The following is a 26,348-nucleotide window of genomic DNA, read 5'->3' on the forward strand; positions in this document are numbered from 1 at the left end:
TCCCGTCGCATCATGGCACTATCGTGTCTTGGGGCTGCTGGCCGTCGCTCGTCTGCTGCTCCATCGTGCTCGTGCCGCCTTCGCCGCCGCTGCCGCCCATGCTGAGCAGGTCATTCAGGTTGCCCATGTCGGTGAAGTCCATCATGTTCATGTCGCTCATGTTGTTCATGTCGTTCATCTCAGCCATGTTCTGCATGTTGTTCATGTCGCCCATGCTGAAGGACTCGGTGCCAAAGTCAATGTTGGTGTTCTCGCCGCCCCCGCTGTCCCCAAACAGGTCGTTCGTTGAATCTGCTACGCTCCCGGCTTCGCTCGACTGGAACTGCGCCAATAGAGATCCTGGTGATGGCTCGTTGCCGTCTTTCTGTGTGCTCGACTCGTCTCCGAAGGAAGTCAGATCAAACATCGCTGTGTCTGGCGCATTGTCTCCTTGTCCTTGTTCTGCGTTTGCCTTCTCGCCGGTCGCGCCTTGCCCGCCCAGGATGTCCATGTTGATGTCCATCGACATGTCGAGGTCCATGCCGTCCAAGTCAAGCTCGATAGGCTTCTCAGCGGAGCCGCCGACCTCGCCCGGACCTGGTACGTCCAGATCACCAGTCAGGTCGATGGTTTCCATGGCCTGGGGAGGCGGCGGAGGCCCCATCGCGCCTGGCGGTGGGCCGCCCATAGCTGCTGATAGCGGCGCTTGCGATGGATCCGACGAAGACGATGTGAGTGCCGCCATCATAAGATCGTTCGAGTACTCCGTCGAGCTCATCGGTCGTGCAGACTTCGGTGCCAACGTGACTGGGGAGGACAGCCCACTTGACAGCGCGAGTATATCGTCTGCCGGACCGCGTACGGTCGACAGATCGAGCTTGTGCGGGAAGGGGGCGCGGTTCAATGAGGAGAGGGAGATGGTCGAGCCGCGGCGCGCGGCCGAGTTCGTCGGCACGACTGGGCTCGTTGCTGGCGTTGTCGGCGGCGCGCTCGCGCCAGATGGGGGCAACTGCTGATCGACGCTCATGGGGGAGGAGGGGGCGGTCGCTTGCGCCTTCGACATCCGACGCTCTTCTTCCGTGAGCTCTTGCTGTAGTACGGCGATCGCGCGCAACTGCAGGGACGTATGAGTGACTTCAACCATGACCAAAGTCCATAAAGCCCTCGCACCAAACGCGACTCAGCGTGATCACACAGCTGGTCGTACTTCGCCACTTGCGTGCCAAGCGCCGTCGTGAGCGACCGCGGTGGGTTCGGCGCATGCTTCTCGATACCTCTGCAGGTCCATGGAAATCAGCTCCAGTTCTGTCGGCCATAAAGTCTAACACGCACAACCGTCGCGCATCCGCGAAGAACTTGTATATCTGCGCCGCCTTCGCCGCCGAGCTCTGTACGTCGCGTTGAGCCTCCCCCACGAGCACACCTCACGCATGCATGCGGACCTTCAGGCAAGCAGCCATCGCCTCCGTCTCCGGCTGGAGGATAGCAGTCGGCTGGGGCGGTGGTGGCATCTCGGCCGTAGAGGGCCTGCGCTCTACGTCCGGGGCCTTGAGAGCCGGTTTGGGGGGCATAGTGACGTGCTAAGTGTGGGAGGCGCTCAGGGTGGGAGACGAGTAACACAGTCGCAGTAGAGGCTGGAGATGATATGTGACGCGTCTAGGACGCTGGGGACGTCGACAGCGCGAATGGCGGCGAATTTGCGCCCCGTGTTTCGTTCTAGCCGTCGGATTTAACGCCACAAAATCGGAGTTGAACTTCTTGTTTGTCCCCTTTTATTTGTTCTCTTGTCAACTACTCCTTTCGGCAATTTCTCGTACCATCCCACAACCCCCTAGCGCGTGGGGCCATTCGGCGACGGCCAATCACTATAGGCTGTAATTTCTCGACAAATACAGCGCTAACACCCTCTGAGGCCTTCATTAGTCGGAAAATATCCGAAGCTTGAGACAGTGTCCTAAATGTAGCTCGCCCTCAACCTCTCTTTCTCATCAGTCATCATGGGCTCAATACTCTCGGCCGTATATCTTGCTTACGATGCTCTGAGCTCCTTGTACACGTCCTACTCCCGCTTGACCTCCTGCTTGGCTCTATCACCCGGAATACCTGTCTCGAACCCGACTCTCTCGTTCTGGACTGTGCCTCCATCGCGCATAAGCAAGGAGAACAGCGGTGCTTGCCATTCAGATGACCTTGAGGGCACCCGCCTCTTGGCTGGCTTCAACACCAGCGACGAAGGCTCTCATGATCCTGACAACGCGCCCAAGCTGCCTTCCTACGCCGACGTCGTCATCATCGGCAGCGGTATCACGGGGACCTCCGTTGCGCGCGCTCTCCTCATGTCTGGCAAGCCGTTGCGTATCCTGATGCTCGACGCGCGCGACGCGTGTGATGGAGCGACTGGGAGGTATGTGGGGCGATAGTCATGCATCCCCTTCGTACACGTTACGCTGACTTGTCCTCTATTTTCTAGAAATGGCGGCCACATAACGCCGCCCACCTATCTCGAATGGTCCCAGCTCAAAGCGCGGGTCGGTCTGGAGACAGCATGCCAAGTCGTGCGCTTCCGCCTGCAGCATATCGAGGATTTACTTGAAGTTGCGCGGGAGGAGGACGCGCTCAGAAAGGCCAGCTCTAGTACGGAAGAAGATGCCACTATGAACGACAGCCTGAAACTTCTGACGAACAGCCCGATTTTCCTGTTGAACAGCCCGAATCTCCTGACGAACAGCCCGAGTCTCCTCACCAACAGCCAATGCCGCCGCACCGACAGCTACGACGTCTTCTTCGATGAAGGGCTCTTCAAAGCGTCTTGCGCGAAGTTGGAGGAGTACCTCGCCGACAATGATGACCTGGAAGAGAAGGTGAAGGCGAGGTATCGGGTGGTGGGGAAGGAGGAGTGCGTCGAGGTAGGCTCGCTCAGACAAGACCATCTCACAAGGTCGAATATGAGCATGACTGATTCTTTTCCCAGTCCCTCCACCTCGAGCCCAAAGTCGCCGGCGCCATCCGCATACCTGGTGGTGCGATGTTTCCCTATCGATTCGTCACCGGCATTCTGGAGAGGCTGCTAGATGATTACGCGGACTCGTAAGTAATGTCCTTTCCTTCCCTTCTATCTCTTCCTCTTCATCATTCCTCCACCGCACTGCCGAACTTACCTAACCCCTCTCAGGTTCTCCCTCTTCACGCACACGCCATGCACGGCTATCTGTCAGCTGAGTTCTGGGACAGGCTACGTCGTCGACACGCCCAACGGCCGCATCCGTACCTCCCACGTCGTGCACGCCACGAACGCGCATGCGTCGCATCTGCTCGAGTGCCTGCGGGAGCGTATCGTGCCATTGAGGGCGACGATGAGCCAGCAAGAGCTGTGGGTGGGCGGTGGTGAACCAGGGGCTGAAGGCGGACATGGAGGCAAACCGCCCGCCACACCTGAATGGTTCGGCACGCGCGCATTCACACTCTACCCGTCCGCGAGCACGGTCCAGTTCGACTATCTGACGCAGCAGCTGGCGGGCGACGGCGCGTCTGCAACCTCCAAACTCGACTCGGACCAAGCGACGTCTGCAAGTGTTGCGATTTCAAAGGCGACTGCGTCGACAGCACCCACAATTCGCAAATCACTCACCGCCTACCCTCCACCTCGCGGCGAGCTCATGCTTGGAGGCGGCTTCCTGCACCATACGGCCGCGCTCGACGGCAATGGTGTCCTAGACAATGCGGACCTAGGTTGCGCGGATGATAGTGGTGTGGGTGGGTGACGAATTATCTGTTCTTGTCTCTGGCGCAAGTTCCCGCGTCGTTTTGCGTCCCACATAATCCAAGGGTTGTGTCTGACCCTCGACATACTAACAGCCATCCTCCAGACATTGGCACCGCTGCATACGTTTCCGGCGCCCTGGGTGCGTACTTCAGAAAGTCGAGCGGGATCAAGGACAGGGTGAATGTCGAGGTATGGACGGGGATTATAGGCATTTCCGCTGATTTCATGCCGTGGGTCGGGAGGTAAGTGAGCAGGACCGTAGGCATTTTGACCACTTAGTAACTTACCACACTGCACAGGGTCCCTGCTGAATTAGCGGAACGCTCAACGAGTGAACTTCCGACGGCGAGCGAAAGCGAAACCGCTACAAAGAACACACTTGTCGACTCAGACAACAAAGCGCCGAACGCTCGCGCCTTGCTTGCACCCTCGGGCGAATGGGTAGCGGCGGGCTTCAGCGGCGAGGGCATGGTTCACGCGTGGATCTGCGCTCGAGCGCTTGCGCGCATGATCCTCCAGGAAGAGACGGATGATAACCTCAAAGAAGCGACCGACGACCCCGCGAAGTTATTGCCAGATGACCTTCCTGAACCATTCTTGTTTACGCAAGAGAGATGGAAGAAGGCAAGCTTGGATGGTATGATGGCGGCGTTGGCGGAGTAGATGAGCCCGAAGAAAATACGTGAAGGTTTTAACAATAGCGGCGTGGCATTCCAGGGTGGCATCGAAAGGATTGCCGATCAGACTGATTCGGTGTTAGTAGAAGGTATTAGCAGGTAGCAGATAGAATCAAAAGCCTGTATGTGACCAGGTAACAAGGGTCTAGCAAGCGGAGATGCTTAAGCGTCCTTTGAGGAACAAAGAGACTGGCTCGGAGAGTTGAACTTGGAAAGATGCACGTGACGTCATTTCACGTGTCGCGGCACAGCCATTTTTCGAGAAGGGCGCCGGCGTCTGCCGCGACCACTGTTTACCACTTACCACGATCTCGTCGCGCCGACGACCATCTTCGCATCCCAGACCCACATTCCCCTACTCATCACAACACGCGTAACGACCAGGCCCGCGCCCAACGCGCGCACCGCCCGCCACGACAACGACAATGATGCCAACACCAGCCGCGCCGGCGCCGCCGCGCAATCTCGCCAGCGCCACGCTGCGCAGCGTCGGCCTCGCTGGCAACAAGCGCAAGGCGACTGACAGCGAGGGCGACGCCAAGATGCGCGACGCGACGCACCACGACAAGCCCGGCGGGCGCAAGACCAACTCGCGCCTCCGGTCCCACCGCATGAACCCCATCGAACAGTACAAGAACACCGGCCCCTCGAGCGCTAAAGCGGTAAATACTACTCACTTTCCTCATAGCAATGCAGCAGCCCTTACGAACTCCGCCCCGCCTTGTCCCTCCTCCCTCTGATCCTGGTGTCTTGTTCGGTGATTCATCGCGCGCGCGCCCCGTCATCAGACCGCTGGCCGCAAAGCAGTCGCAGCCGCTGCGGCATCGGACTCGCTTTCGATCCGGGGCGCGTCCCGCGTCGGCAGCTCGCTGAGCTCGACGCGCGCGCGACGAAACGCGGTCTCGGAGTCCCCATCAAGGATACCCGTCCGCGCCTCCGTCAGCACCGTCGCCAAACTTAGGGAATTCGTGCATAGTAGATGGAACCCAGAAGCGCGCTTTTTGAATCTCGAGGTGCGTCCGCTAGGCCCTTTGAATTGGGGCGCTTAGCTGACCTTTACTCTCTCAAAGGCCATGTCTCAAGACCCCATCGTCAAGAAGAACCACCTCACCGTTCCTGGAGTCATTTCGCACAGAAATATGCAAGACGCTGCTCGCGAAGCCGCTGTCCTGTACAAGCTTGCCTCAGAGCTCAAGCCTGAGGTGCGTCCCCCGTCCCTAGAGCACATTCGTGGCCGTGCTGACAATGAGTCATACAGGTTCAGACGTTGTCACTGGCAAACAACAATTTGCGCGGCGACCATCTGAAGTCGCTCAACCACTACCTACCCAAACTCGAGAACCTGTCACTCGTGAACAACCAGTTGCGAGTCATGCGGGATTTGGATCATATAGCTGCTCGCAAGGGCAAGATGGTCCATCTGCGGGAACTCTTGCTTGGTGGTAATCCTGTACGAGAGACAGAGTACCAGCATAATCGTGGCGAGCAGTATAGACTGTGTGTTGACTCGATCAATCGTATAACTGGGGCTAATCAATGGATTCTTAGTGAGATGGCACGGCGCTTTACAACTCTTGAGCTGCTCGACCAGGAACCGATCATGAAGATTAGTTTCGACGTCCCCGAGGCGGCATCTTCATCATCTACCCCCGTGCCGGTGACCAAATCAACGTCGTTCCCGTTACCTATGGGTGGCTCGTTCATAACCGGTGTGGATGGCGTACTTATCAACAATTTCCTCATGCGGTATGCTTTTCGGCTATCGGACTTCTCTGATATACTCATGCTACTATCGCAGCTACTTCCCCACGTTCGACAACCAACGGGCTGGGTTGATAGACGTATACGACGACGCCTCCTACTTCTCCTACTCCGTCAACGCCACTATACCTATCCGCGCACGTATACAAGGCCTGCACTACAAGATGGCCAACAACAAGAAGCTGGTTTGGAACAACTGGTTCACGGCCGTCGAAGGTGGCTCAAGAAACCTTAACCGCTTACAAGGCGGGGAGATGACCCATCGGAGCCTGCACACCGGACCGCAGGCGATAATGGAGACGCTATGCAAGTTGCCGGGCACACGCCATGATATGGCGTCCACGAGCGAGAAGTTCTGCATCGATGCGTTCCCGGTCAAGCACGGCACGAGTATGGCCCTCATGCTCGTCGTGCATGGCGAGTTTACCGAAGGTGAGGCAGAATATCCCGGCAATATCAAGCTGCATGCTAACACGTGTTCCCCAGTCGGACCAGAGGGCATTCGTTCTTTTGATCGGACGTTCTTACTGGCGCCAGCCGCTGATGGCTCGCGGTACGTTTCCCGCGCTCGAGGCCGGAGAACGTGTCGAATTTTAATATCTTATTCCTTCTAGTGCGAAAGCCGCCGGCTGGGATGTCGCGATCCTGAACGATCAGCTTATGGTGCGCGCCTACTCGAGCCCCGAGGTGTGGGCCATGGGGCCGCTGCAAGTGCAGGCGCAGGGGCCGGTACAGAAGCCGAAGCCTATACCTACACCTGTTCTCCCGCCCGCGCAGCAGGCGGCGCTCGATGCCGTGGTACGTGCTCGGTGTCCGCTCTCGTGTCTGATCATGATACTGATACTTCTGTTAGCCGGAACTGCAGCGACCCATGGTGCTCGAGCTCTGCCGCCGTTCTGGGTTGACTGTCAGCTACTCCGTCGAGTGTCTGGTGGGCAATTCGTGGGATCTGGATAGAGCGTGGGCGAACTTCGAAGCGGTTAAGGTTCGTGCCTCCGTTCGTCGACTGAGTACTGGAATGACCGGTGACCACAGACAACCCTCCCGCCCGACGCGTTCACGGCAGTCATCTAGCCTTAATCGGACTACGCTGAATAGACATGGTGTATCTACAGACTGTTCCTCATGCTATCGCCATCGCGCCTCTGATCCTGTATTTTATTCGTTGGTATTGGGTTACGTGCAGGATCGCTGTCCGCGGCGCCTGCCTGGCTTCCCCACGAGTTCACGTCCACGCATAGCTGTTTTGATTGAAATATACATACTGCAACACGAATCTGTACATTACCTCACGCACACAACTACTATTTGCTGCCCGCGCTCGACTCGCAATTGATAGTGGGAAAAACAATGGGCTGGGGGTCTTTATGGCCGGTTTGGGCCTTGCACCAGACGGTCATGTCAGTTGCATGTCAGTGTTCCGGGGCCACGTTCTGCGTTCTGGTGATCCCAAGGCATCCCCGAAGGCATCTAATTCCGAGGATTCGAGGGATCCGGGCGGGCGCGTGTCGCCTCACCCTAGCGCCTCGAGGCGGTGAGCAGATGCACTTTTGTTACGTGCGCGCCTCATTGCGCGCCGAAACTCTCCATATGTATTCCCCGCCAGCTCATTTAAAGCGTACGTACCCCAGCGCACCCTCTTACTTCATTTTGCCCGATTTTCCCCCTGCGCGTCACCGCCCCCCTGCCGCCGACGGACGCGCCTGACTGACGGACCCTGCTTGTACCTGTACTCGACGAACCTTTTCTTACGAAGACTCACCGACAGCCGGACGCGCGACGCGATGCGCACCCTGGGTCACTATGCCCTGCACACATACGCCCTCGCGGGCGACCTCACTGGCGTCAGGCGCGCGTTGGGCGCGGGCGCCGACGTGAATGAACTCATGGAGGACAGCCGGACGGCACTGGTATGCGCGATCGGCGGCGAGGAGTACGTGCACTAGGCTCTCTTTCATGGTCGTGCGCTAACGCGTGCGATGTAGCTGGCACTCGGTGGACCCATCGAGCTCGTCTTTCCTTACCTCCGAGCGCCTGCAGATCATCGAACTGCTCGTTTCTCACCCAGACGCGACGATGTTTACTCTGAACGCGGCGCAGGCCCACCTGAAGGGCGCGACTGCGCTCGGACTGGCGGCCTGGCTGAACATGCTCAAGGTCGTCCAGATCCTCCTCGACGCGAGCGACGGTGCCGTAGCCGTGGACGGGAGGGACGGCCATAACGCGACGCCCCTGATGTGTACGTTCCCACTCCCTTGATCGCGTCCCATCCCCCGTTCTCATACGTCCCCACCCCTAGACGCCGCACGCGATGGGAGCCTCGAAGTCTGCAAATTCCTGGTAAGCCTGCCCCGATGTTCCCGGACGATGGCAGGGGTGCTTAATATCCGCTTTCCTTTTCCCAAAGCTCGAGCGCGGCGCGCGCCCGGACCTGCGGGACAGCAATCACCGCAGCTGCATCCAGTTCAGCGTCGGGGACCAGCCGCAGATCCTGTGGATGACGGAGATGTCGTTGAGGCGGCAGCGCTATCAGCAGCTGCAGGCCGCGATGCGCGCGACGACGCGCCCGCATAATGACCACCTCGTCGCCAGTGCATCAGCGTTTGTCGAGCGTAACTCGGGCCCGTTGGAGCCACCGGCGCTCGCACAGTTCGTGCCCAAGTGCATGCGACGCCTGACGGACGCGCTCATCTGTGCAATAATCTCGTCTGACATCCCGACTGTCATGTCGCTGCTCTTCCCAGATGCGGATGGCCTCTCGTACTCCCCGCTTCTCGTCAACCAGCCTGATCACGAAGGTTGGAGCCCGATTCACCACTGCGTATCTTCGGCGCCGTCCCTCGATATCCTCGATGCGCTCTATCTCGCAGGTGCGGATGTATCTCTGTTCACGCCAAATGAGCAGTTTTCGCCTCTGCATCTACTGGCTCTGAGCCAAGAGCTTCCTGAGGACCCCGAGATACTCTACAACTTCACCTTGCATCTCATTCGCGACTTGCGCGTACCGTTGGCGGTGACGGATCGCCTGGAAGAGACGCCCATTCATGTCGCGGCCGAACATGGCACGTCCATGACACTGCTGTCCATCTACTTGGAATGCGACCCGACAGGGAGCATTCGAGAGATGCGCAACGCACGAGGGTAAGTCCGCCACGTCGCCCATTATGCTTGCTCTGTTGCTGACGTGTAATGATAGATTGACAGCGCTCGAAGTAGCTCGCCCAGAGTTCCGGTCAGTCTTCGGCGTCGACATGGAAGGCCGCAGGGCTGCCTCTTCGCTGTCCTGCCGCACCGTGCGCCCCTTGCGCAGTATGGCGTCGAGCTCGTCGGTCATGACTGTCAGCAGCTCCTTCCCCCTCCCCGTCACCTCCGACGACGACATGTTTGCCCTCAGCACGCAGATGCTCTCCAACCTCTCCCAGCTCACGCGTCCTATGCCGAAGCGCGCGACGCGCGACGTCGACCAGCAGCGTGCTTTGCTCGGCGAGACGTCCCGCCTCTCGCGTCTCATCATTCCGCGCCTGCGCTCTCGCTGCACCGACACGGTGCGCGAGCTCCACGAATTGCGCGCGCTGTTCGACAAGGTCGACCAGTCGTTCTACGCCGTGTCGCGCGCGGTGGCCGCCGCGATGCGCGAGCGCGGGATCGAGCGGCGCAAGCGGAACCGCGAGTCCGAGGACTCGCAGGCGACGGCGGTCGAGGAGGACCTCGCGCAGCTCGCGATGTCCGTCAAGTCGAAGTCGCCGTCGCCGACGAAGGGCGTGGAGGGCCCTGCGAAGCAGTCGAAGTCTGCGAAGTTCAGGGCATGGCTGAGGAAGAAGGTGATGGCGGATCGGCCGAGTACCCCCACGACGCCGTCGCGCACGTCGTCGCCGTTCCCGCGCGCGGCGTCGGACGAGGGGAGGTCGTCGAGCTGCTCGGGGAGAGAGCCGATGTCGTGCGCGTTGGAGGCATGTAGCGCGGTGTTGGATGCGGTTGGACGGGATATGCATCGGATTGTGGACGCTTTGGCAGTGGTACGTGTATCACTTTGCCTCACAGCAACTCAGCTAACGTTGTGGCAGGCTCAAAAGTACATCGATCAAGCATCGCACTCTACCTCGCGGGCCGAGCGAGTCGTTGGTCGGTGCCTTAGGGTGCGCATCTTTCTTGATATCGTCCAGACCCTTTCTGATTCCTCCTCGCAGAGACGAAGCGAGCTCCTCAATCAGGGCTTCTCTGATACCGACGCCTCCTCCATCTACACACCAAACAACCTACGCTCCTGGTCAAGTCAAAACTCCCTCGCCTCCTCCAAGTCCGTCCTCTCCATGCAGACCATGTCTTCCGCATCATCCATCGCCGAGACCCTCATCGAGGGCGACGACGATGACGACGTGCGGGTTCTGCGGCGCCTGCTCTTCCGCAAGGTCGAGGTCGGGCTCGAGGGCGCGACGGAAGAGCTTCAGCGCGTGGGCGAGTGGCTCTGCATCATCCGGGACTCTGTCCGTGCGGTCAAGCATCGGACTTGTGTATAGTTCGCTGGCGTGGACGCTTGCTTTCTTGTGCATGCATTCGAACTTCTCTTGGTCTGCTTGACGTGGACTCTTTGATTGCTCGGACACGGATTCCTAGATTGGATACGCACATCGAGCTTGGTTGATGGATGTTCAGCTTGGTCGATGGCTCGGCTTCGATGACGGGCTCCCGCTTGGTTCATGGATACCCCCAGCTTGCTGGGTAGGCCCTTGACTTGGTTGGCGGGCCCTCAGCTCAGTCAATTGGACCTCAGCTGGACGGGGATCGCTGCTGCTTGGATCGGCGCGTTGATGATTGTTGGTCGCTCATTGGATGATGATGACATGTTGTGTGCATGTACCGCTACGATCCTGTAAAGTATTCATATGTACGACACGCCTGCTGCACTTATCTGTATCTGCTACTACTGCATTGGACTACATGGTAGCACTGTATATACTAATCCAACCTACTTACGATGACACGAAAATGTACATAAACAGCCTTGCTCATTTGACGATAGTTATGCAGTTGATTAGACTCGTTGGCTGAGGCGGATAGGTGGAAGGCCGGAGGCCGCTTGACGAGGAGCAGCGTGACACCCAAAAGTTGAACCGATCATGTGACTACGCACGTGTCAGGAAATCATGCAGTTCCCGATTCACAAATTCGCACCTTCCCACTCGCCATCGCCAGGCCACCAATCTCAAAGCTTGTGTTGACATCAATATTCCATCATGCACATGGCCTTACGGACGGTCGTAGCCAGAGTTATGAGGGCTACAAGGGCAAAGAGTCATGCGTGCCTTGACGACGACCGCCATGCAGCCGAAATCGGACCACTTTCCAAAGCCGGCTTGAGGTGCAGCGTAAGACATCCTACGAATGTACCCACCTCCTGGCCGGTTTTCCGCACAATTATGACCTGATGTTATTGCGGAATGATACGATGGGTACGCTCATAAAGGTGGATGACGGTGAACATGGTCTCCTCATCGCTCACCCTCCCTCGCCCACTCCTACATCTCTCATCCCACCCTTCCTCTCCCCTCCAACGCCATGCCCGCCGAGACCGCTTCCAAAGCTATGATCGTCCCTGAGAAGGATGGCCGCGTGGGCCAGCGCATCGAGAACTACACCAAGTTCTGGCAGAAGGACATGAACAAGGACGGCGAAGTTGACAAGGACAACCGCGTCGACAGCTACACGGACGTCGTGAATGGTACGCATTTCACTTGAATCTAGTCCTGTCTTTCCCGTGCTTACTCGTTACAGGCTACTACGACGGCGCGACTGAACTTTACGAGTACGGCTGGGGCACCTCCTTCCACTTCTCGCGCTTTTACAAGGGCGAGAGCTTCGCAGCATCGCTCGCACGGCACGAGCACTACCTCGCCGCTCAGATGAACCTGAAGCCGGGCATGCGCGTCTTGGACGTTGGCTGTGGTGTCGGCGGCCCCGCACGGCAGATCGCACGCTTCGCGGATGTGCAGATCATCGGCTTGAACAACAATGACTTCCAGGTCGGCGAATTGCTACTCAAGTATACTGCAAGCGTGTCCTAAAGATGCTTTCCAGATCGCTCGCGCGCGCAAGTACACGAAGGAGGCCGGTCTGGAGGGCAAGGTTTCCTTCGTCAAGGGCGACTTCATGCGTCTAGAAGAGCAGTTCGGCAAGAACTACTTCGATGCAGGTAGGTTCATACCCTCTTTCTTCTCCCTCTCGTAACTAACCTCCCTTCCTTCAGTCTACGCCATCGAAGCGACCGTCCACGCTCCCAGCTTCGAAGGCGTCTACGGCGAGATCTTCAAGGTCCTCAAGCCCGGCGGCACCTTCGGCGTCTACGAGTGGCTCATGACCGACCGCTGGGACCCCGCCGACCCCGCGCACCACAAGCTCCAGCGCGAGATCGAGTTCGGCAACGGCATCCCCGAGATGCGGCCCATCGCCGCCGCGCGCGACGCCGTCAAGGCCGTCGGGTTCGCGCTTCAGCACGAGGAGGATCTCGCGGAGCGCGACGACCCGGTGCCGTGGTATTACCCGCTGGAGGGGAACATCAGCAACGCGCAGACGGCGTGGGACTACTTCACGGTGTGGCGTATGAGCTGGAGCGGGATGCTGGTGACGCACAATGTAATGCGTGTGCTCGAGCTGGTGGGGATGGTGCCGAAGGGGACGCATGATGTGGGCGAGGCGTTGCGGGTGGCGGCGCAGTGCCTCGTGGAGGGTGGGCAGAAGAAGGTGCGTCAGTTCAGTTTGTTGTTCAATGACCATCATACTCACCATTTCCGCCCAGCTCTTCACTCCGATGTACCTTATGGTTAGCAGGAAACCAGAGCCTCGGACGGAGTTCTAGATGGCGTTTTCTCTCATATCCTTAGACTACCCGCAGCGCATCGGACATTTGACCTACCCATCGTAATATACCCACCACAATAAACTGGTACTTAGATCGCAGCAACGTTGGATGCGAGTGAACGTCTTAATAGCCAGAGCACTCGTCAAACTCAACGCAATCCATGCAGGCCGAAAGTCGGTAAATAAGAACGTGTCACAAGGGTCTCTAACTAATGAGAACAAAAGGCCTTCGAAGAAAGAGTGAAAGGCCGAGGATAATAAGAGGCCAGACAAGGAGCTGCAATGGTTGCCACTGACGTTCTCCAGCAGTCACCACATCAAAATACTGAGCAAACCTTTCCTTCCTGTGCACAGTATTCTATCCGAAAACCTACACAAAGAAACCGAGTATAACCATTAAATTCTATATCGGCAGCAACAGGAAATCCCAAAAAGCATCGACAGCAATAGGAAGTAGAAGTACAACGAAGCGGTACAGGGGAGCGACGTTTAATGGGAGGGGTGCGGGATATGACAAGGAGGGTAGGTGGGGCGCTGGAGGCAAGGGTGAGTGAGCGGCCGAGGGTAAGGCTGGATGCCAGAGGGTAAGGCTGAGTGCCAGAGGGTGAGGCTGAGTGCCAGTAGGTAAGGCTGAGTGCCAGTGGGTAAGGCTGAGTGCCAGAGGGCGAGGCTGAGGACGCGAGGAACCAAGATCACCAGTAAGGGTGGTGGAGGTAGCCACGACGATAGGCCGGTAGCGCCTATGCAAGACGAGCGGAAACCGGTATGAGAGTATGTACAGAAGGCAGTGATGTGCACAGAACACAAAGCCCCCGACGACAATGTATGTACGGAAGGTATCCCCCAACGCGAGACGTATGTACGGTATGCTGATATGATAAATTATGCAGAAGTAGGATGCGCTGGTCGTGAGCGTCGTGGGGAATTCGATATTGAACAGGCGATGGGGAGAAGGATGATGGACAGGCGAGAGGAGAAGGCCGATGAACAAGTGAGGGCGAAGGATGTTGAACAGACGGGCGGAGAGATGGATGAGTAGGAGGAACATATGCGAGGGCTAGGGAGCGTATGCGGCGCGCTGGCGAGAAGCACGGGAAGAGGAGGATGCGTAGTCCGTGAGGGTGATGTTGGGCGGATGCGAGGCTGGGGAGGGATACTCGAGGGAGAGGGCATTTGAACTCGGTGGACGGGCATTTGTACTCGGCTAGACGGGCACCTCAAGCTGCACCATCGGCTCATCGTAGAGCGGACGGTGCGCCTGAGGTGGGTGGCGATGTGTCGACGAGGCCTGGCGTCCTCGTAGCGTTGGCGGTCGGGGACGGCGCGAGCTTGAAGCCAGGCCTCTGCGTCTGGTACACAGGGCAGGGAGGGACGAGAGCGCGTAAGCCACCTGCAGTAGCTCGTCGCGCACACGCAGATCTAAAAGATGATGAGTTCCGCTTCGCATGTGAGAGGAAGAGACGACGCATCCTCAGGAAGAGAGGACGCATCCTCGGGAAGAGAACACGCACCGCTTGCAAAAGCTACGCCGCGTGGATAAGAAATCACCCGTGCTATAAGATGCCCGAGTCCTTGAGAGCGTTGTGTAGTATCGTCTCCTTCACCGCCGCGAAGACATGTCGCACGTTCTTCGTGTCCGTCGCCTGCGTTAAGCTGCAGCACAACGCATTAGCCCATGTCGCGCAAAGGAAAGCGGTTGTAGCGAATGGTGGTTGTAGCGAGCGGCGGTTGGGAGAACAAACTCACTGTGGATAAACGCTCAGCCTCGCCCGATTCGCCTGCATGAACTTCCACAAGATGAACTTCGCCGCCTTGTTGATGTCGTTCCCGCCCGTGTACTCGGGGAAGTAGCGGTCGAGGGGCACCTTGGGGAGCTTGATCTTGAACACGTCCGTCTTGTTGAGAAACAGGATGATCGAAGTCCGTAGGAACCACCGCGAGTTGATGACCGACTCGAAGAGAGTCAGCGACTCGGCCATGCGGTTCTAGGAAGTCAAGTCAGTACCGGCGACAACATAGACGCGCTCTAGCCGCGCGCGTCAACTACACGTACCTGATTCTTCTCCTCCAGCAGAACCTGATCGTACTCGCTAAGCGCCGTGCAAAAGATGATGGAGGTGACACTCTCGAAGCAGTGAATCCACTTTTTGCGCTCCGAGCGCTGCCCGCCGACGTCGAACATGTGAATGCTGGGAGAGCGTCAGCATGACGCACGAAACCTCGCCGAGGGTGTGTAAAGCAGAAGACGGAAGGTATCCGTGCACGCCAAGCATCGAGCACTGCCCTTTACTGCACGGCCACGGCACTGCACGGCGTGGAGGAAGGACTGTGGCTGGGCAGGCGAGTAGCTGCGCTGCATCCTAGCCAAGCCCGTCCAACGAAGTGATACGGCGGAAATACGCACGTCAGAGGCCCACACGCAAAGCGCGTCTCGCTGATGCTGGTAGTCTTGACTCGCGCACGGAGAATGTCCGTCTCCGTGGGTAGATACTTCTCCGCGCCTATTCGGACTACATTCTCAAAGAAGCTGCGAGAGGGAGGAGTCAGCGTGGGGCGCGATGATATGATTTGTGACGCACTACGCCGCATTATCCATGAGATAGAACTCGTTCGCATGCTCGTCGATGATCTTGGGCGTAGCAGGGTCGCTGGTTATGCGGCGGATAGCGTCTGCGAGGTCGGGGGTGACTATCCCATTGGCGTCGTAGTCGATTATCTTATCCAGTAGGGCCTGTGTGTGCGTGTAAGCAAGCTTGATAGCAACCTAATCGTGGGATGGCCAGCGTATCGCAGGAAGGGGCAGCCGATCGCAGGGATGGGGCTGCCTGCGCAGCGTCAAAAGCAAGCAAGTCTCTAGTATGGCTGCAGTTCAGGCTGGCAAGGCGGAGAGCCATTATATGGCGACAGACGCGCCTGCTGCGCCCAATGACCTAATGGAACTGCATGCAACGCCAGCCATGCTCTTCAACGAGCGCAGTGGTATGCACGCAAGCCCGCCCCGCTCGTTACCGCCCGAGGGCAAACAGGCCAGTGCCCTGTCCACTTGAGTGGCGTGCACAGCTCTCCTTGGGGCGTTCGGTGGATGGGAGGGGGGGACGTACAAGGTTAGGCGATTCCGGGTTCGCCTTCTTGATAATCTGGGCGACCGCCTGCGCCGAGTCGATCACGTTGCGGTAGACGGTGGGGCGGAAGGAGGCGAGCTCCTGGGGTGAGAAGCCGTTCTTGTGGATTATCTTCATCTGCTTGACGATAGTCGACTTGCCCGACTCGCCGGAGCCTGGGGGGTGGGTCAGACACGGCACCAGCGCAACTCGCTAAGCACGCACCTAGCAGCAGGATCTTGCACTCCTTCTTGAGGCGCTCGGAGTCGGCCTTGATCTGGCTGTCGATTTCGTCGGAGCGCTCCTTGGCCTGGACGTCGGCGACGGGCTGGGAGGACGATGACACGCAGGCGCCCATCGTGGGCTGGGGGTTGTGCTGGCCAGTGCGGCGGCGAGGCGGTGGTCGAGGAAGACGAGGAGGAGGGTGATGGGGGGAGCGGACAAGGGGCGCGCGTGGCCGCTGAGGGCACGCAGCGCCGGACAGCGTCGAGCGTCAGATCAATCTGCTTGACATGGGAATAACATACCTCTGATAGATTGCCTCCCTTAATTGCTCACATGACCGCCCCGGCCGCCGCGCCCGCCCTCTCCCCCGCCTCTCCCTTGTACACCGATGGGGCTGCCCTCCGTGCATCTCCTCCTGCCTGTCGCCCGCCTCGCTGCCTTGCACGATCCCCCCCCTTCCCAGCTTCCGCACTGCACCGGGGATTTCCTGACAGCGCGCCACCGCGGCAATCCCGATGCAAGCCGACCAGAGCCGCAGCGGGTCTCTGCCCGGACACGCTGACACTGACAGCTATCCATTCTGCATCGACATGGTACCCGTCGATTGACATCCACGCCTACAAATGCGTAGCGCTCCGCGAAACTCACTGCTCCCCCTCCACCGCGACGGACGTCGAGCACCCCATCAAGCAAGCTCTGCTCTAATCACCGACGCTCGTCAAACATCACTAAACTCGAGCCGAAATGCAGCAAGACAGAGCGAAGGACCCACCCTTCTCTCGTCGAGACAACACGCCCATTGATCCTACCCATGCTCTCGCACTTACCGTTCATCTACGAGGTCGTCTGCACTGCTCATCTGCGATTTATGAACACCGCACAGTTCATCTGCGCGGACATCAAGTTCATATACGGGGCTCACCACAGCTCATATACGGGGACTTTACCGAGACGAACAGTGGCTATCAGACTCTATCTCCCAGGCTTGATATCCCAGTGATGCTCTTGCTGGGTCCTCGCTAGTCCCCGCCACAGCAGCGCACTAGCTGCATTACTCTGGCTTGATCCCCGGGCTGCCGATCTGCCTGCTCGAGTTGTCGGCTTACCGCTGGCGTTGTACTTGTACCCCTCGTCCGCTCACGCTGCTAGCCCACCTCTTCATGACCCCCTCCTCCCCTTCCTGCTCCCCTTACACTCCACTCTGACCGGGCCGACGGCCCACATCGCTTTCTATACCCATCTTACCCTCCGGCTTGCTTGACCTCGCATAGGGTTGAATTGACGAGTCGATGGTCTTCACCCTTGTCCTCGACGGGCGGCAAGCAGCCCGAATTGCGCGAGCCTTTCCTGAGTTCTCCTGCGGGTGTGCTCCAAATTCCAGTTTCCCGCGCCTGCGCTCGCAATTACCCCGCGAAATTCCGTATACCGTTACCCTTCCCATCGGCGGAGCTGAAGGATAGTACCGACGAACGTACGCAGCGGCAGGACAAGCAGCACATCAACAACCTTACGCGTACCTCCATTAGGCTGCGCGCCTGTCGGTGAGTCTCGCCCCGCCGCCAACATCTCCTCGTGAGTCGTCACCGGCGCCTGTCCTTGCTCGTCATACTCTCACCTATATATCCCCTCTATACGTTTCTCCTCGTCATTGTGCCATTCCCCACACCCTCAACGCCTTCTTCGCGACAACGGCCTGCCTTGGGACAAAGCAAACGAACTACACACCATACTGTGGTTGGCGCGATATAGGTGTCGACGACGCACGTCGCTCTGGTCGATGTCCTGGAGTCACGGATGTCTTGACTCGCAGTTGACAGTGGCAAGCCCGGCAATTGACAGCGTACGGCGAGGCCATCCGCCCTGTCAATCTTTGCCGGGCTTTCACGAATCTTGTCAAAGGACATGCCGTGCCCTCGTCAATCTCGAGAGCGCTATCGCGCACCCGTGTCATCCTCGGGAGCGCGCTGTCGGCTGGAGAGCAACGTTCCTACATTCAGTGAAGGACGTAGAGTGACAGGTAGGTCAGCAGCGCTCATCATGATATTTGGAGACTACTACTGTAAGTATTTGTATAGAGTAGGGTCCAGAGATCAAAAGAGTGAAACCACAGATACGAGATAGAAACCTTGGTGAAGGTCTTGTGCGTGAAGGATGAGATAAGTGCAAGTTCGAAGTTGAGGAGCGCCCCCTCGGCCGCTGTTAGCGATACGCCTGCGCCACAAACCCATCCGGCATTTCGGTCCGGTTCACGAACACGAGGCACGCACTCAACAAACACGAGGCTGCTGGTTGCATGCGCTGGGCTTGCCAGGTGTTCGTCTCGACCTTCGCGTTCCCAGTCGAAAGTCGAACCACGTCCTTTCCGTCTGGCAGTGGAAGTAGGAAAGCACCGGACAACCCACACGGCAGATCACCCTCCCTAGAAACTAATTGCGATGGGCAACAAGTCCTCGAAAGCTAGGTTGGTATCTCTCGTTCGCGCACTCTCATCAAGCTGGCAGACTCCGTACTTGTAGCCCGCTTGACATGCGTTTCGTTCTCACCGCTCGTCTCACATATGCCTTTTGTGCGTTGAACTCCTGGCATTGACTGACGCACCTCCTCCAGCGGCGAGCCGTTCGACGAGTCCGCGCTGAGCACCAGCACGGCGGATGTCTTTGTGAGTATTCGCGTCCGAACGTCACCTCCTGACAAGTATTGGTGTCTCTGAAAGCTGTTGGGACGAGCGGCTAACCAGCCAGCTAACGGCTGTCTCCGCGCCACGCTCATGAGCTCGACGGTGGCGCGTGCTAGACTATCGCTTGTCGCGTCCCTTGTCGCGTGCTAGGGTATCGCTTGTCGTGACGCGCGGTGTCGAGGACAGCGGAGGGTGCTAGGGCGGCGTCTGTCGGGGTACGCTGCGACGTTGAGGCGCGCTATACTAGTCTCTACGCCGCTCACCGGATGTCGTGCGCTTCAGCAAGCCCCTGCGCCGTGCATCATGCTCGCTCGCTAGCCCGGCATATGCCACCCTGCCCGCTTTGCTTGCTCGATGTCCACCCAAGTTCACCCTCGATATCCACCCACGCTGACCCCATCCTCCCAGTTCGACATGCGCATCGGCAAGGAGCCTATTGGGCGCATCGTCTTCCACCTGTATGACGACGTGACGCCGAGGTGAGTTCTTTGGCCGCTGACTCTCATTGCGACAAAGTCTCCTGTGCGACCTCACTGACAACTGACCTTTCAGGACCGCGCGCAACTTCCGCGAGCTCTCCACCGGCTCGCAGGGTTTTGGGTACAAGGGTACGTTAGCTACTTCGCTGATCTTCCCGTGTTTTGCATCCAAAAGAATTCGCATCGTGTTCGGACGCCGCCTGCATTTGACGGACGTCCCTTCGCATTCAGAGTAGTTACTGCCCAAACGACGAAGGACGCTGACGCACAGTCTCAGGCTCCCACATGCACCGTATCATCCCCGAGTTCATGCTGCAGGGCGGCGACTTCACGCGCGGTGACGGGACGGGCGGGAAGTGCATCTATCCGGGGAAGAAGTTTCCTGGTGAGTATGGCATGGATTTGCGAAGGCGTTGCGAGTGTCCCCAACGACTCGCATATCTCGCCTGAGGCAGGCGCTAGTGCAGGCAGCAAGAGCTGGTTCCTGCGTCGGGCTCCCCAGATACAACGGCGAGCGGCCATGCACCGACATAACGCTGATCACGTCCTCCAGACGAGAACTTCCGCCTGAAGCACACTAAGCCGTTCCTCCTCTCCATGGCCAACGCGGGCCCGAACACGAACGGCTCGCAGTTCTTCATCACCACGGTCGCGACGCCGTGGCTCGATGGGAAGCATGTGGTGTTTGGTGAGCATCTCTTTCTCTGCCGGTCATCGTTAGCGCACTGCCACGCATCGAGGTGGAGTAGGTCGACGAGGGAACCGGGCGCTGATCACCCTTTCCAGGCGAGGTCGTCAGCGGCCAGGAGATCGTGAAGCGCATCGAATCCCTGGGCTCGCGCGAGGGAACGCCGAGGCAGCCCGTCTACATTGACGATTGCGGCACTCTCGAGTAAGCGAGGGAAAGACCCGAGTAAGCGCTGGAAAGACCCGAGAAAGCGCTGGCCCGGGCTGGGGAAGCGCGCTTCTATACCCAAGTTGCTGTCCCGATTATTTCAGAAAGACAGTGGATCATTCGAACCGGCAAATTCAGGCTCACGTGTGGCATGGGTAGAATTTTCAGTGGTACAGTGGGTTCACGAAGGACAGAGAGACGTCATTTAGCTAGTCGCGGTGGCACCTGAGAAGCGAAGGGTCCAGGACGACGATGATTCAAAATTTCGATTCAGGCTTCTTGCGTGCGCTAGGCAGCGCCAGCGATGAGAAGTCCAAGGAACTCAGTTTCGTGAGCATAAGAGGTGTCGGAGATATTGTATCGTCGGCGCGGCATGGTGGGTGACGCAGAGATCGGCGCGCCGCGGCACTCGCAGCACGTGCGGACCCATGCCAGTCGGCGAACCGATCGCGTGGCCTTGTTCTCCGGCGCTTATTCTGCATTGAACGTGCCTCAGCCTCGCACAATGGAGAAGTACAGCGCGTACAGGGTGGGTCTATGCCCCGGTCCGGTCTATAACTTACTGACATTGAGACTCAGGATCCGGGGACAGGAATACAGGTCAGGATGCTGCAGTCGCGCCGTTCCTCGTGCTAATCGTGTACTGCAGCCATTCCTCACTCCCGTTCCTCCCCTTACCTCCAACAACTTGACCACTCTTGCTGTGCCCCTTGTATACGCTCTTGGTGCAGTACGATTTGTATTGTTTCTCGCTCTGGTTCTGGTCCATGTTGTACTCGTAGACGGTCTTTGCCTTGTGTTCGTGAGTGCCTTTTTCCCCGCTGTACCGCATGTCACTAACCAGAACATCATCAGCGGATACTTCCACCACTTCATAGGCTCATAACCGGAATCTTGACGAAGATTACCACTCGCGCTATCCTCTTCGTATGCGGCTTCTTTTGGATCCCGGTGGAGGTCGTGACACGGCAGCGAGGGTGCGTGAACAATTGCCTTGCTTTCTAGACAATACCCTGACATCCGAGTACAGCCGCTTGGCTCAGAAGCCAATCCCATGGCGCCCCAGAGCGGGGGATATCATCGTCAGCAACTGGGTCTCTTGGATCGAGTTGCTATGGCTCGCATTCCAGTACGTCCCTACCCCTCCCCCACCTTTCTGTCAGCTTACGACCTCCCCGGTAGATTCAATCCTATCTTTGTCTACCCAACAGTTGACGCGCTACCAAAGACACCCGCGCAGACGTCTCCTCCCTTGCCCGTCTCGCACACGCCTGGACGTCGAACTGGAACCGGCTCCGCCGCGATCACTGCTCCAGCGACGCGCGATGCCATGCCGCGCGCACATATTACGGGCTTCCGCACCGCGTCGCTCCTGGAGATGGTGCGCTCGACCGGGAGCGTCCTGCCCCAACCAGGCCAAGGCCGCCCACTGGAGGACATCCGGAGGGCAGCGAACCGGCCGATCGTTGTTCTCCCCGAATGCACGACGAGCAATGGGAGAGGACTCCTTCGCTTCGCGGACGTGTTCCGGCGCACGACAACGCCGAAGAACTGCAATGTCTTCGTGATGTGTACGAGGTCAGTCACCCGCCGCTGATTTCCTTGGTGCTTTACTCATGAAGCGCGTTTGCAGATGCGACCCGCCGACTGCGTGGACGCCAACACCTACTTTGTCCATTCCGTCGACCACGCTTAATCCTCTCGCTCACGCTTTCAAGCTCTGCGCCACGTTGATACCGCCAACGCTATCCATTCGTTTGCTTTCGATGGCAGAGCTCCCGAGTACGGGTACCTTCATCGCGAGCGAGGTTCTCGGCGCCAGCTCCCCCGCGCTTGGGAGCGATGGACAGTTGACAGAAGTCTGCGCAACACTCATTGCGCAAATCGGGAAGATGAAGAGAGTGGGTTTGGGCTGGGAGGATAAGCTGGCGTTCTTGGAGTTTTATCGTACCAAGCGAAGATAGCACTCGACGACGATTAGCAAATGCCGCCAGTGCTTTTGGGTTCAGAAGCGTCATCTTGTGGTGGATGAAGTCAAGTTCTCTCTGTTTGTAAAGAAGAGCATCTTGTCACAAGCTATGCGCGACCGTTGCCACTGATACAGAAAGCTAAGACCAGGAGACCGACGTTAGGTTGGAGGAGCAAAAAGCTGCCCACAGCCAGGATCGAACTGGCGACTTTTGCATAATGTATCCACATAAGTACAACACTCTACCACTAAGTTATGCGGGCAACTCCTAAGCGCGGCCATTGAGCTTATGGATACGTCATGCACTGCACGGACGGTCCGGTCTCACCGACGCCGCTCGATCACCCTTCGATCCTCCGATCACCTCACATCTCCCGACCATGGTCAGGCAGCAGAGCCGTGGGATTCGGCTCCCGCAGAGTATCTTGGACGAGATTAATGGGACCTCAGGTGTGTTGGCTACACTCTGTCTGAGACGTGTGCGCTCACAATCCAAGCAGAGCAATCCCGGGGCCGCGGATACGGATCCAAATCCAAGCTTTCGCGCAAGGAGGCGCGCAAGCAGGAAAGGGAGGGCCGCAAGCAGAAGAAGGCGCAGTACTTCTCGAACGCGCATAACGTGAACGCTGTGAAGCGACGCGCGGAGGACGATCATCTCGACTCTCCCAGACGCAAGAGGGTGAAGACGGAGTCTGGCGCTGCTCCCCCTGCCCCTGCCGCGAGAGTGAGGCAACAGGATGCAGATGCGACATCATCGAAGGAGAAGGCATCCACGGATACGAAGACCACCATTACGGACAAAAAGCCTAAAGAGAAGAAGGCAAAGGACTTCAGGAAACCTAGCGCACTCGCCAAACTCGCCGGCGAGACGAGCAAGAAGTCCAGCAAGGCCACCCCTCGATCACGCGTCGAGGCGGACGAAGACAACTATATTGCGTATCTCGAGTCAAAGCTGGGCTTGAAGGGGGGCAAGAAGAAGAAGAGCAATCCGGAAGAGGACGATGGGCTGGACGACCTGCTCGACTTTGCGAGCAAGTTTGATAGTTTTGATGGTGCGGCGGAGGCTGAGGTGCGTTTTCAATGCATATGATCATGCTTTCCTTCTAAAATGTTAACAGGAACCAGAGTCTGAAGAACAAGAGGAAGAGGATGAAGAGAGCGACGACGCGATGGACGAAGACGGGGACTTCGATGACGAAGAAGAGTGGCAGGGCATCTCTACCAACGACACGCCGAATGATACCCCCGTGCCCACCGAAGCCTCTGCCGCAGCCGAGCACCCAACATCCTCCGCCCCTGCCACCCGCTACGTCCCTCCCCACCTGCGCAACAAAGCAGTAGCGGGCGATGGGCAGGACGCCGAGGTCATCGCGAAACTCACGAAGAAGCTGAAGGGGTTGCTGAATAGGTGCGTCTTACTACCCTGACGTTCACTCGAATCATAGCCTCTCCTGGCCCGAATGCTCACACCACGCAGGATGACCGAGCAGAACTTCGGCTCCATCATCGAAGGCGTCGAGGAGACGTACAGGCAGAATAGGCGACATGGTGAATGCCAATCCACCGCCTTGCTCCTCTGTTTGAATAGGAAACTGACTATTCCATCTCCCTCCCAGACGTTACCTCCACCCTCACCAAGCTCATCATCGAGGGCACGTCCTCGCACGCGCTCCTCCTCGACTCGTACGTCGTGCTGCACGCCGCGTTCGTGGCCGCGCTGCACAAGATCGTGGGCGTGGAGTTTGGTGAGTACGCGGGCTGCTTTTTTCAGTTTTCGTGTTTTTTTTTTCAGTCTTTATGGTTTCGGTCAACCTGGTCCTAACATCGCTGCACCCCTTATCCAGCCGCGTACTTCGTGCAAACACTCGTCGCCGAGTACGAGCGCCATCGAGCGGAGGCTGCGGGTGCATTTGCTCAACAGTCCTCCGCCTCTGCGCAACAGTCCCCCGCCGACGAGCCCAACGGCCCCGCCACCGATCCAGCCCACGCCGACCCCTCGCAACAAGTTCCTAGCAATCACGACCCAAACGACCCAAACGCCGACATAACCCGCGAAGGCGCCGGGAAAGAGTGCTCCAACCTCATCGTGCTCATCTCCGAGCTCTACAACTTCCAGGTGGTGTCGTGCGTGCTGGTGTACGATATCATCCGGTCGTTGCTGGGTGGGGGTGGCGGGGGGAATGGCGAGGATACCGGAATGGACGAGCTGGATGTGGAGTTGTTGCTCAAGGTTGTGAGGAGTGAGTATTGCCTTGTCATGAGCAGCCTGGGATTAGGCGATAGGGGAATGGGAGACTGACGACACCTCTTAAGACTCCGGCCAACAATTGCGCGCGGACGACCCGTCAGCGCTGAAGGACATCATCCAAATCGTGCAGGGGAAGGTGGACGGGAAGGGCGGGAACTTGAGGTGTGTGGTGCTCCTGTCTCTCTTTCCTCACCCCTGCTGCACTTACCATACATATATATCCTCTACTCCCCCGTACTCACGCCACATACCTGCCCTGCACTTACGCCACGTACATACATACTCCCCGTACGTACGGCGTATACTCACTTCCTCACCCACTCAGCTCCCGCACGAAATTCATGATCGAGACCCTCACCAACCTTAAGAACAACAAGGCGGCGAAGAGCAAGAAGGGCCAGCAGGGTCAGACGGGCGGGAACGAGGCGGTCGAGAGGATGAAGAAGTTCTTGAGTGGGATGGCGAAGAAGAGGCATGGTGAGTGTTTTGTTTTGGTTGGCGTTCGCGTGGTATGTAATATGACGCTGACGCTGACACACTCACCCAGTCCTCGCCCACGAACCCCTCCGCGTCACACTTGAGGACCTACACTCGGCCGAGAGCCGCGGCAAGTGGTGGCTCGTTGGCGCTGCATGGGGTGGCGATCCGCTAGTCGAGCGGCAGGGCGACGTCGATGGTTCCGGCTCCGGCCCCAATGGCACAATTGGCAGCAGTAACAACGCCACAAACAAGCCCAAGGAAAGCGCCGAGTCCAAGCTCCTCAAGCTCGCTCGCAAGCAGGGCATGAACACCGACATCCGGCGCTCCATCTTCGTAGTGCTGATGAGCAGCGACGATTACGTGGATGCGTGCGAGCGATTGGGGCAGCTGAATCTGACGGAGGTGCAGCAGAGGGAGATTGTGAGGGTGCTGCTGCATTGTTGTGGGAATGTGAGTGGCTGGTGAACTTGCTCCCATCATTGTGTTCGCACTCCAGCGTCCGGAACTCACGTCTTCACAGGAAGCCGCCTACAACCCGTACTACGCCCTCGTCGGCCAGCACCTCTGCCGGCAGTCTCATTCCTACAAGATCACCCTCCAATTTTGCCTCTGGGACTTCCTCCGCGACCTCGGCGAGACCCGCGTCGGCGGCGCCGAGGTCGTGAAAAATCTGGGCGACAACGATAATTCCGACGACGAAGAACGCGCCAAGAAGATCTCGCCCGCGCGCATGCGCAACGTCGCGAAACTCTACGCGTGGTGGATCGCGAAGGACGCGACCTCGCTTACGATTCTCAAGCCTGTCGACTTTACCGTGCTGAAGCCGCGGGGGCGGGCGTTCCTGAGGGAGCTCCTCGTGCAGACCTTCGTCGCAAGTCAGACCGCGTCGCCCGTGTTGGGGGCGGCTCCGCAGACGCGGAATCGAGGCGCGGTGGAGGAGGTGTTCATCAAGGCGGCGCGGGTGGAGGCGCTGGCGATGGGCCTGGTGTACTTCATCACGCAGGTAGTCATGAAGGAGGCTGGGGCGGACGATGCGGAGGGCAAGTTCGTCAAATGGGCAGGCGGGGTGGCGAAGGAGACGCTGAGGACGGGCCTCGATGTGGTACCTGGGCTGACGGATGACTTGTGAATAATGCTGCTCTGGCGAACACCGAGGTGTCCTTTGCAGCTTAGGTTTGTACGGCTTGGGTGTACGCCTGTAACGGCATGCATACGTATGGTGCAGCGCATGTCTTGGAT

General features: G+C 58.2%; 13 protein-coding genes and 1 non-coding gene across 14 annotated transcripts; 10 read left to right on the plus strand and 4 right to left on the minus strand.

Annotated features, from left to right (window-relative positions):
- Positions 1 to 10: 10 nt before the first annotated feature.
- Positions 11 to 1,550, minus strand: SCHCODRAFT_02503457 (uncharacterized protein; the record flags this gene model as incomplete). The annotated part of the gene is made up of 4 exons (XM_003031558.2): positions 11 to 1,093; positions 1,150 to 1,255; positions 1,312 to 1,367; positions 1,422 to 1,550. 4 exons carry the CDS (start codon positions 1,548 to 1,550, stop codon positions 11 to 13), a joined length of 1,374 nt encoding a protein of 457 aa, XP_003031604.1.
- Positions 1,551 to 1,779: 229 nt separating this feature from the next.
- Positions 1,780 to 4,582, plus strand: SCHCODRAFT_02627244 (DAO-domain-containing protein). Its single transcript, XM_003031995.3, has 6 exons — positions 1,780 to 2,383; positions 2,450 to 2,885; positions 2,951 to 3,066; positions 3,152 to 3,732; positions 3,846 to 3,984; positions 4,042 to 4,582. The coding sequence occupies exons 1-6, from the start codon at positions 1,977 to 1,979 to the stop codon at positions 4,403 to 4,405; spliced, it is 2,043 nt and encodes a 680-aa protein (XP_003032041.1). The 5' UTR covers positions 1,780 to 1,976; the 3' UTR covers positions 4,406 to 4,582.
- A 241-nt stretch (positions 4,583 to 4,823) lies between these two features.
- SCHCODRAFT_02627251 (NTF2-like protein) lies at positions 4,824 to 7,552 on the plus strand. Its single transcript, XM_003031994.2, has 10 exons — positions 4,824 to 5,081; positions 5,208 to 5,432; positions 5,490 to 5,621; positions 5,678 to 5,916; positions 5,968 to 6,165; positions 6,218 to 6,612; positions 6,667 to 6,733; positions 6,795 to 6,978; positions 7,034 to 7,165; positions 7,216 to 7,552. Exons 1-10 carry the CDS (start codon positions 4,848 to 4,850, stop codon positions 7,252 to 7,254), a joined length of 1,845 nt encoding a protein of 614 aa, XP_003032040.2. The 5' UTR covers positions 4,824 to 4,847; the 3' UTR covers positions 7,255 to 7,552.
- Positions 7,553 to 7,964: 412 nt separating this feature from the next.
- Positions 7,965 to 10,697, plus strand: SCHCODRAFT_02668239 (uncharacterized protein; the record flags this gene model as incomplete). The annotated part of the gene is made up of 7 exons (XM_003031993.2): positions 7,965 to 8,113; positions 8,166 to 8,419; positions 8,480 to 8,520; positions 8,588 to 9,321; positions 9,377 to 10,196; positions 10,245 to 10,316; positions 10,368 to 10,697. 7 exons carry the CDS (start codon positions 7,965 to 7,967, stop codon positions 10,695 to 10,697), a joined length of 2,400 nt encoding a protein of 799 aa, XP_003032039.1.
- Positions 10,698 to 10,854: 157 nt separating this feature from the next.
- Positions 10,855 to 11,273, plus strand: SCHCODRAFT_02302696 (uncharacterized protein). Its single transcript, XM_050342309.1, has one exon. The coding sequence runs from the start codon at positions 11,011 to 11,013 to the stop codon at positions 11,227 to 11,229; it is 219 nt and encodes a 72-aa protein (XP_050200219.1). The 5' UTR covers positions 10,855 to 11,010; the 3' UTR covers positions 11,230 to 11,273.
- Positions 11,274 to 11,372: 99 nt separating this feature from the next.
- SCHCODRAFT_02627257 (uncharacterized protein) lies at positions 11,373 to 13,159 on the plus strand. Its single transcript, XM_003031992.2, has 5 exons — positions 11,373 to 11,899; positions 11,953 to 12,200; positions 12,256 to 12,370; positions 12,425 to 12,918; positions 12,974 to 13,159. The coding sequence occupies exons 1-5, from the start codon at positions 11,737 to 11,739 to the stop codon at positions 13,031 to 13,033; spliced, it is 1,080 nt and encodes a 359-aa protein (XP_003032038.2). The 5' UTR covers positions 11,373 to 11,736; the 3' UTR covers positions 13,034 to 13,159.
- A 200-nt stretch (positions 13,160 to 13,359) lies between these two features.
- SCHCODRAFT_01038487 (uncharacterized protein) lies at positions 13,360 to 14,567 on the minus strand. The gene is made up of 2 exons (XM_050340900.1): positions 14,547 to 14,567; positions 13,360 to 14,454 (listed from the first exon to the last, which is right to left on the minus strand). Exon 2 carries the CDS (start codon positions 14,081 to 14,083, stop codon positions 13,439 to 13,441), a length of 645 nt encoding a protein of 214 aa, XP_050200220.1. The 5' UTR covers positions 14,084 to 14,454; positions 14,547 to 14,567; the 3' UTR covers positions 13,360 to 13,438.
- On the minus strand, positions 14,290 to 16,625 carry SCHCODRAFT_01304977 (heterotrimeric G protein alpha subunit 2). The gene is made up of 8 exons (XM_050341412.1): positions 16,362 to 16,625; positions 16,137 to 16,312; positions 15,615 to 15,766; positions 15,440 to 15,562; positions 15,089 to 15,224; positions 14,782 to 15,020; positions 14,547 to 14,688; positions 14,290 to 14,454 (listed from the first exon to the last, which is right to left on the minus strand). The coding sequence occupies exons 1-7, from the start codon at positions 16,492 to 16,494 to the stop codon at positions 14,589 to 14,591; spliced, it is 1,059 nt and encodes a 352-aa protein (XP_050200221.1). The 5' UTR covers positions 16,495 to 16,625; the 3' UTR covers positions 14,290 to 14,454; positions 14,547 to 14,588.
- A 69-nt stretch (positions 16,626 to 16,694) lies between these two features.
- Positions 16,695 to 17,066, plus strand: SCHCODRAFT_01189970 (uncharacterized protein; the record flags this gene model as incomplete). The annotated part of the gene is made up of 1 exon (XM_003031991.2): positions 16,695 to 17,066. The coding sequence occupies one exon, from the start codon at positions 16,695 to 16,697 to the stop codon at positions 17,064 to 17,066; it is 372 nt and encodes a 123-aa protein (XP_003032037.1).
- Positions 17,067 to 18,643: 1,577 nt separating this feature from the next.
- SCHCODRAFT_02627265 (uncharacterized protein) lies at positions 18,644 to 20,614 on the plus strand. Its single transcript, XM_050345401.1, has 7 exons — positions 18,644 to 18,822; positions 18,969 to 19,020; positions 19,447 to 19,517; positions 19,591 to 19,646; positions 19,795 to 19,902; positions 20,071 to 20,205; positions 20,304 to 20,614. Exons 1-7 carry the CDS (start codon positions 18,797 to 18,799, stop codon positions 20,411 to 20,413), a joined length of 558 nt encoding a protein of 185 aa, XP_050200222.1. The 5' UTR covers positions 18,644 to 18,796; the 3' UTR covers positions 20,414 to 20,614.
- A 280-nt stretch (positions 20,615 to 20,894) lies between these two features.
- SCHCODRAFT_02748967 (uncharacterized protein) lies at positions 20,895 to 22,531 on the plus strand. Its single transcript, XM_003031989.2, has 7 exons — positions 20,895 to 20,941; positions 20,992 to 21,012; positions 21,062 to 21,214; positions 21,268 to 21,389; positions 21,443 to 21,541; positions 21,595 to 21,990; positions 22,046 to 22,531. Exons 1-7 carry the CDS (start codon positions 20,918 to 20,920, stop codon positions 22,374 to 22,376), a joined length of 1,146 nt encoding a protein of 381 aa, XP_003032035.1. The 5' UTR covers positions 20,895 to 20,917; the 3' UTR covers positions 22,377 to 22,531.
- Positions 22,532 to 22,562: 31 nt separating this feature from the next.
- SCHCODRAFT_t118 lies at positions 22,563 to 22,644 on the minus strand. The gene has a single exon. It is a non-coding gene; the product is annotated as a tRNA-Ile (tRNA).
- Positions 22,645 to 22,761: 117 nt separating this feature from the next.
- SCHCODRAFT_02501775 (uncharacterized protein) lies at positions 22,762 to 23,471 on the plus strand (the record flags this gene model as incomplete). Its single annotated transcript, XM_050343117.1, has 2 exons — positions 22,762 to 22,831; positions 22,879 to 23,471. The coding sequence occupies 2 exons, from the start codon at positions 22,762 to 22,764 to the stop codon at positions 23,469 to 23,471; spliced, it is 663 nt and encodes a 220-aa protein (XP_050200223.1).
- A 79-nt stretch (positions 23,472 to 23,550) lies between these two features.
- SCHCODRAFT_02501949 (MIF4G-domain-containing protein) lies at positions 23,551 to 26,238 on the plus strand (the record flags this gene model as incomplete). Its single annotated transcript, XM_050343124.1, has 8 exons — positions 23,551 to 23,789; positions 23,859 to 23,929; positions 23,998 to 24,126; positions 24,226 to 24,621; positions 24,695 to 24,791; positions 24,955 to 25,106; positions 25,177 to 25,559; positions 25,630 to 26,238. 8 exons carry the CDS (start codon positions 23,551 to 23,553, stop codon positions 26,236 to 26,238), a joined length of 2,076 nt encoding a protein of 691 aa, XP_050200224.1.
- Between the last annotated feature and the right edge of the window lie 110 nt (positions 26,239 to 26,348).

This window comes from Schizophyllum commune (genome assembly GCF_000143185.2).
Source record: "Schizophyllum commune H4-8 unplaced genomic scaffold SCHCOscaffold_6, whole genome shotgun sequence".
NCBI lineage: Eukaryota > Fungi > Basidiomycota > Agaricomycetes > Agaricales > Schizophyllaceae > Schizophyllum > Schizophyllum commune.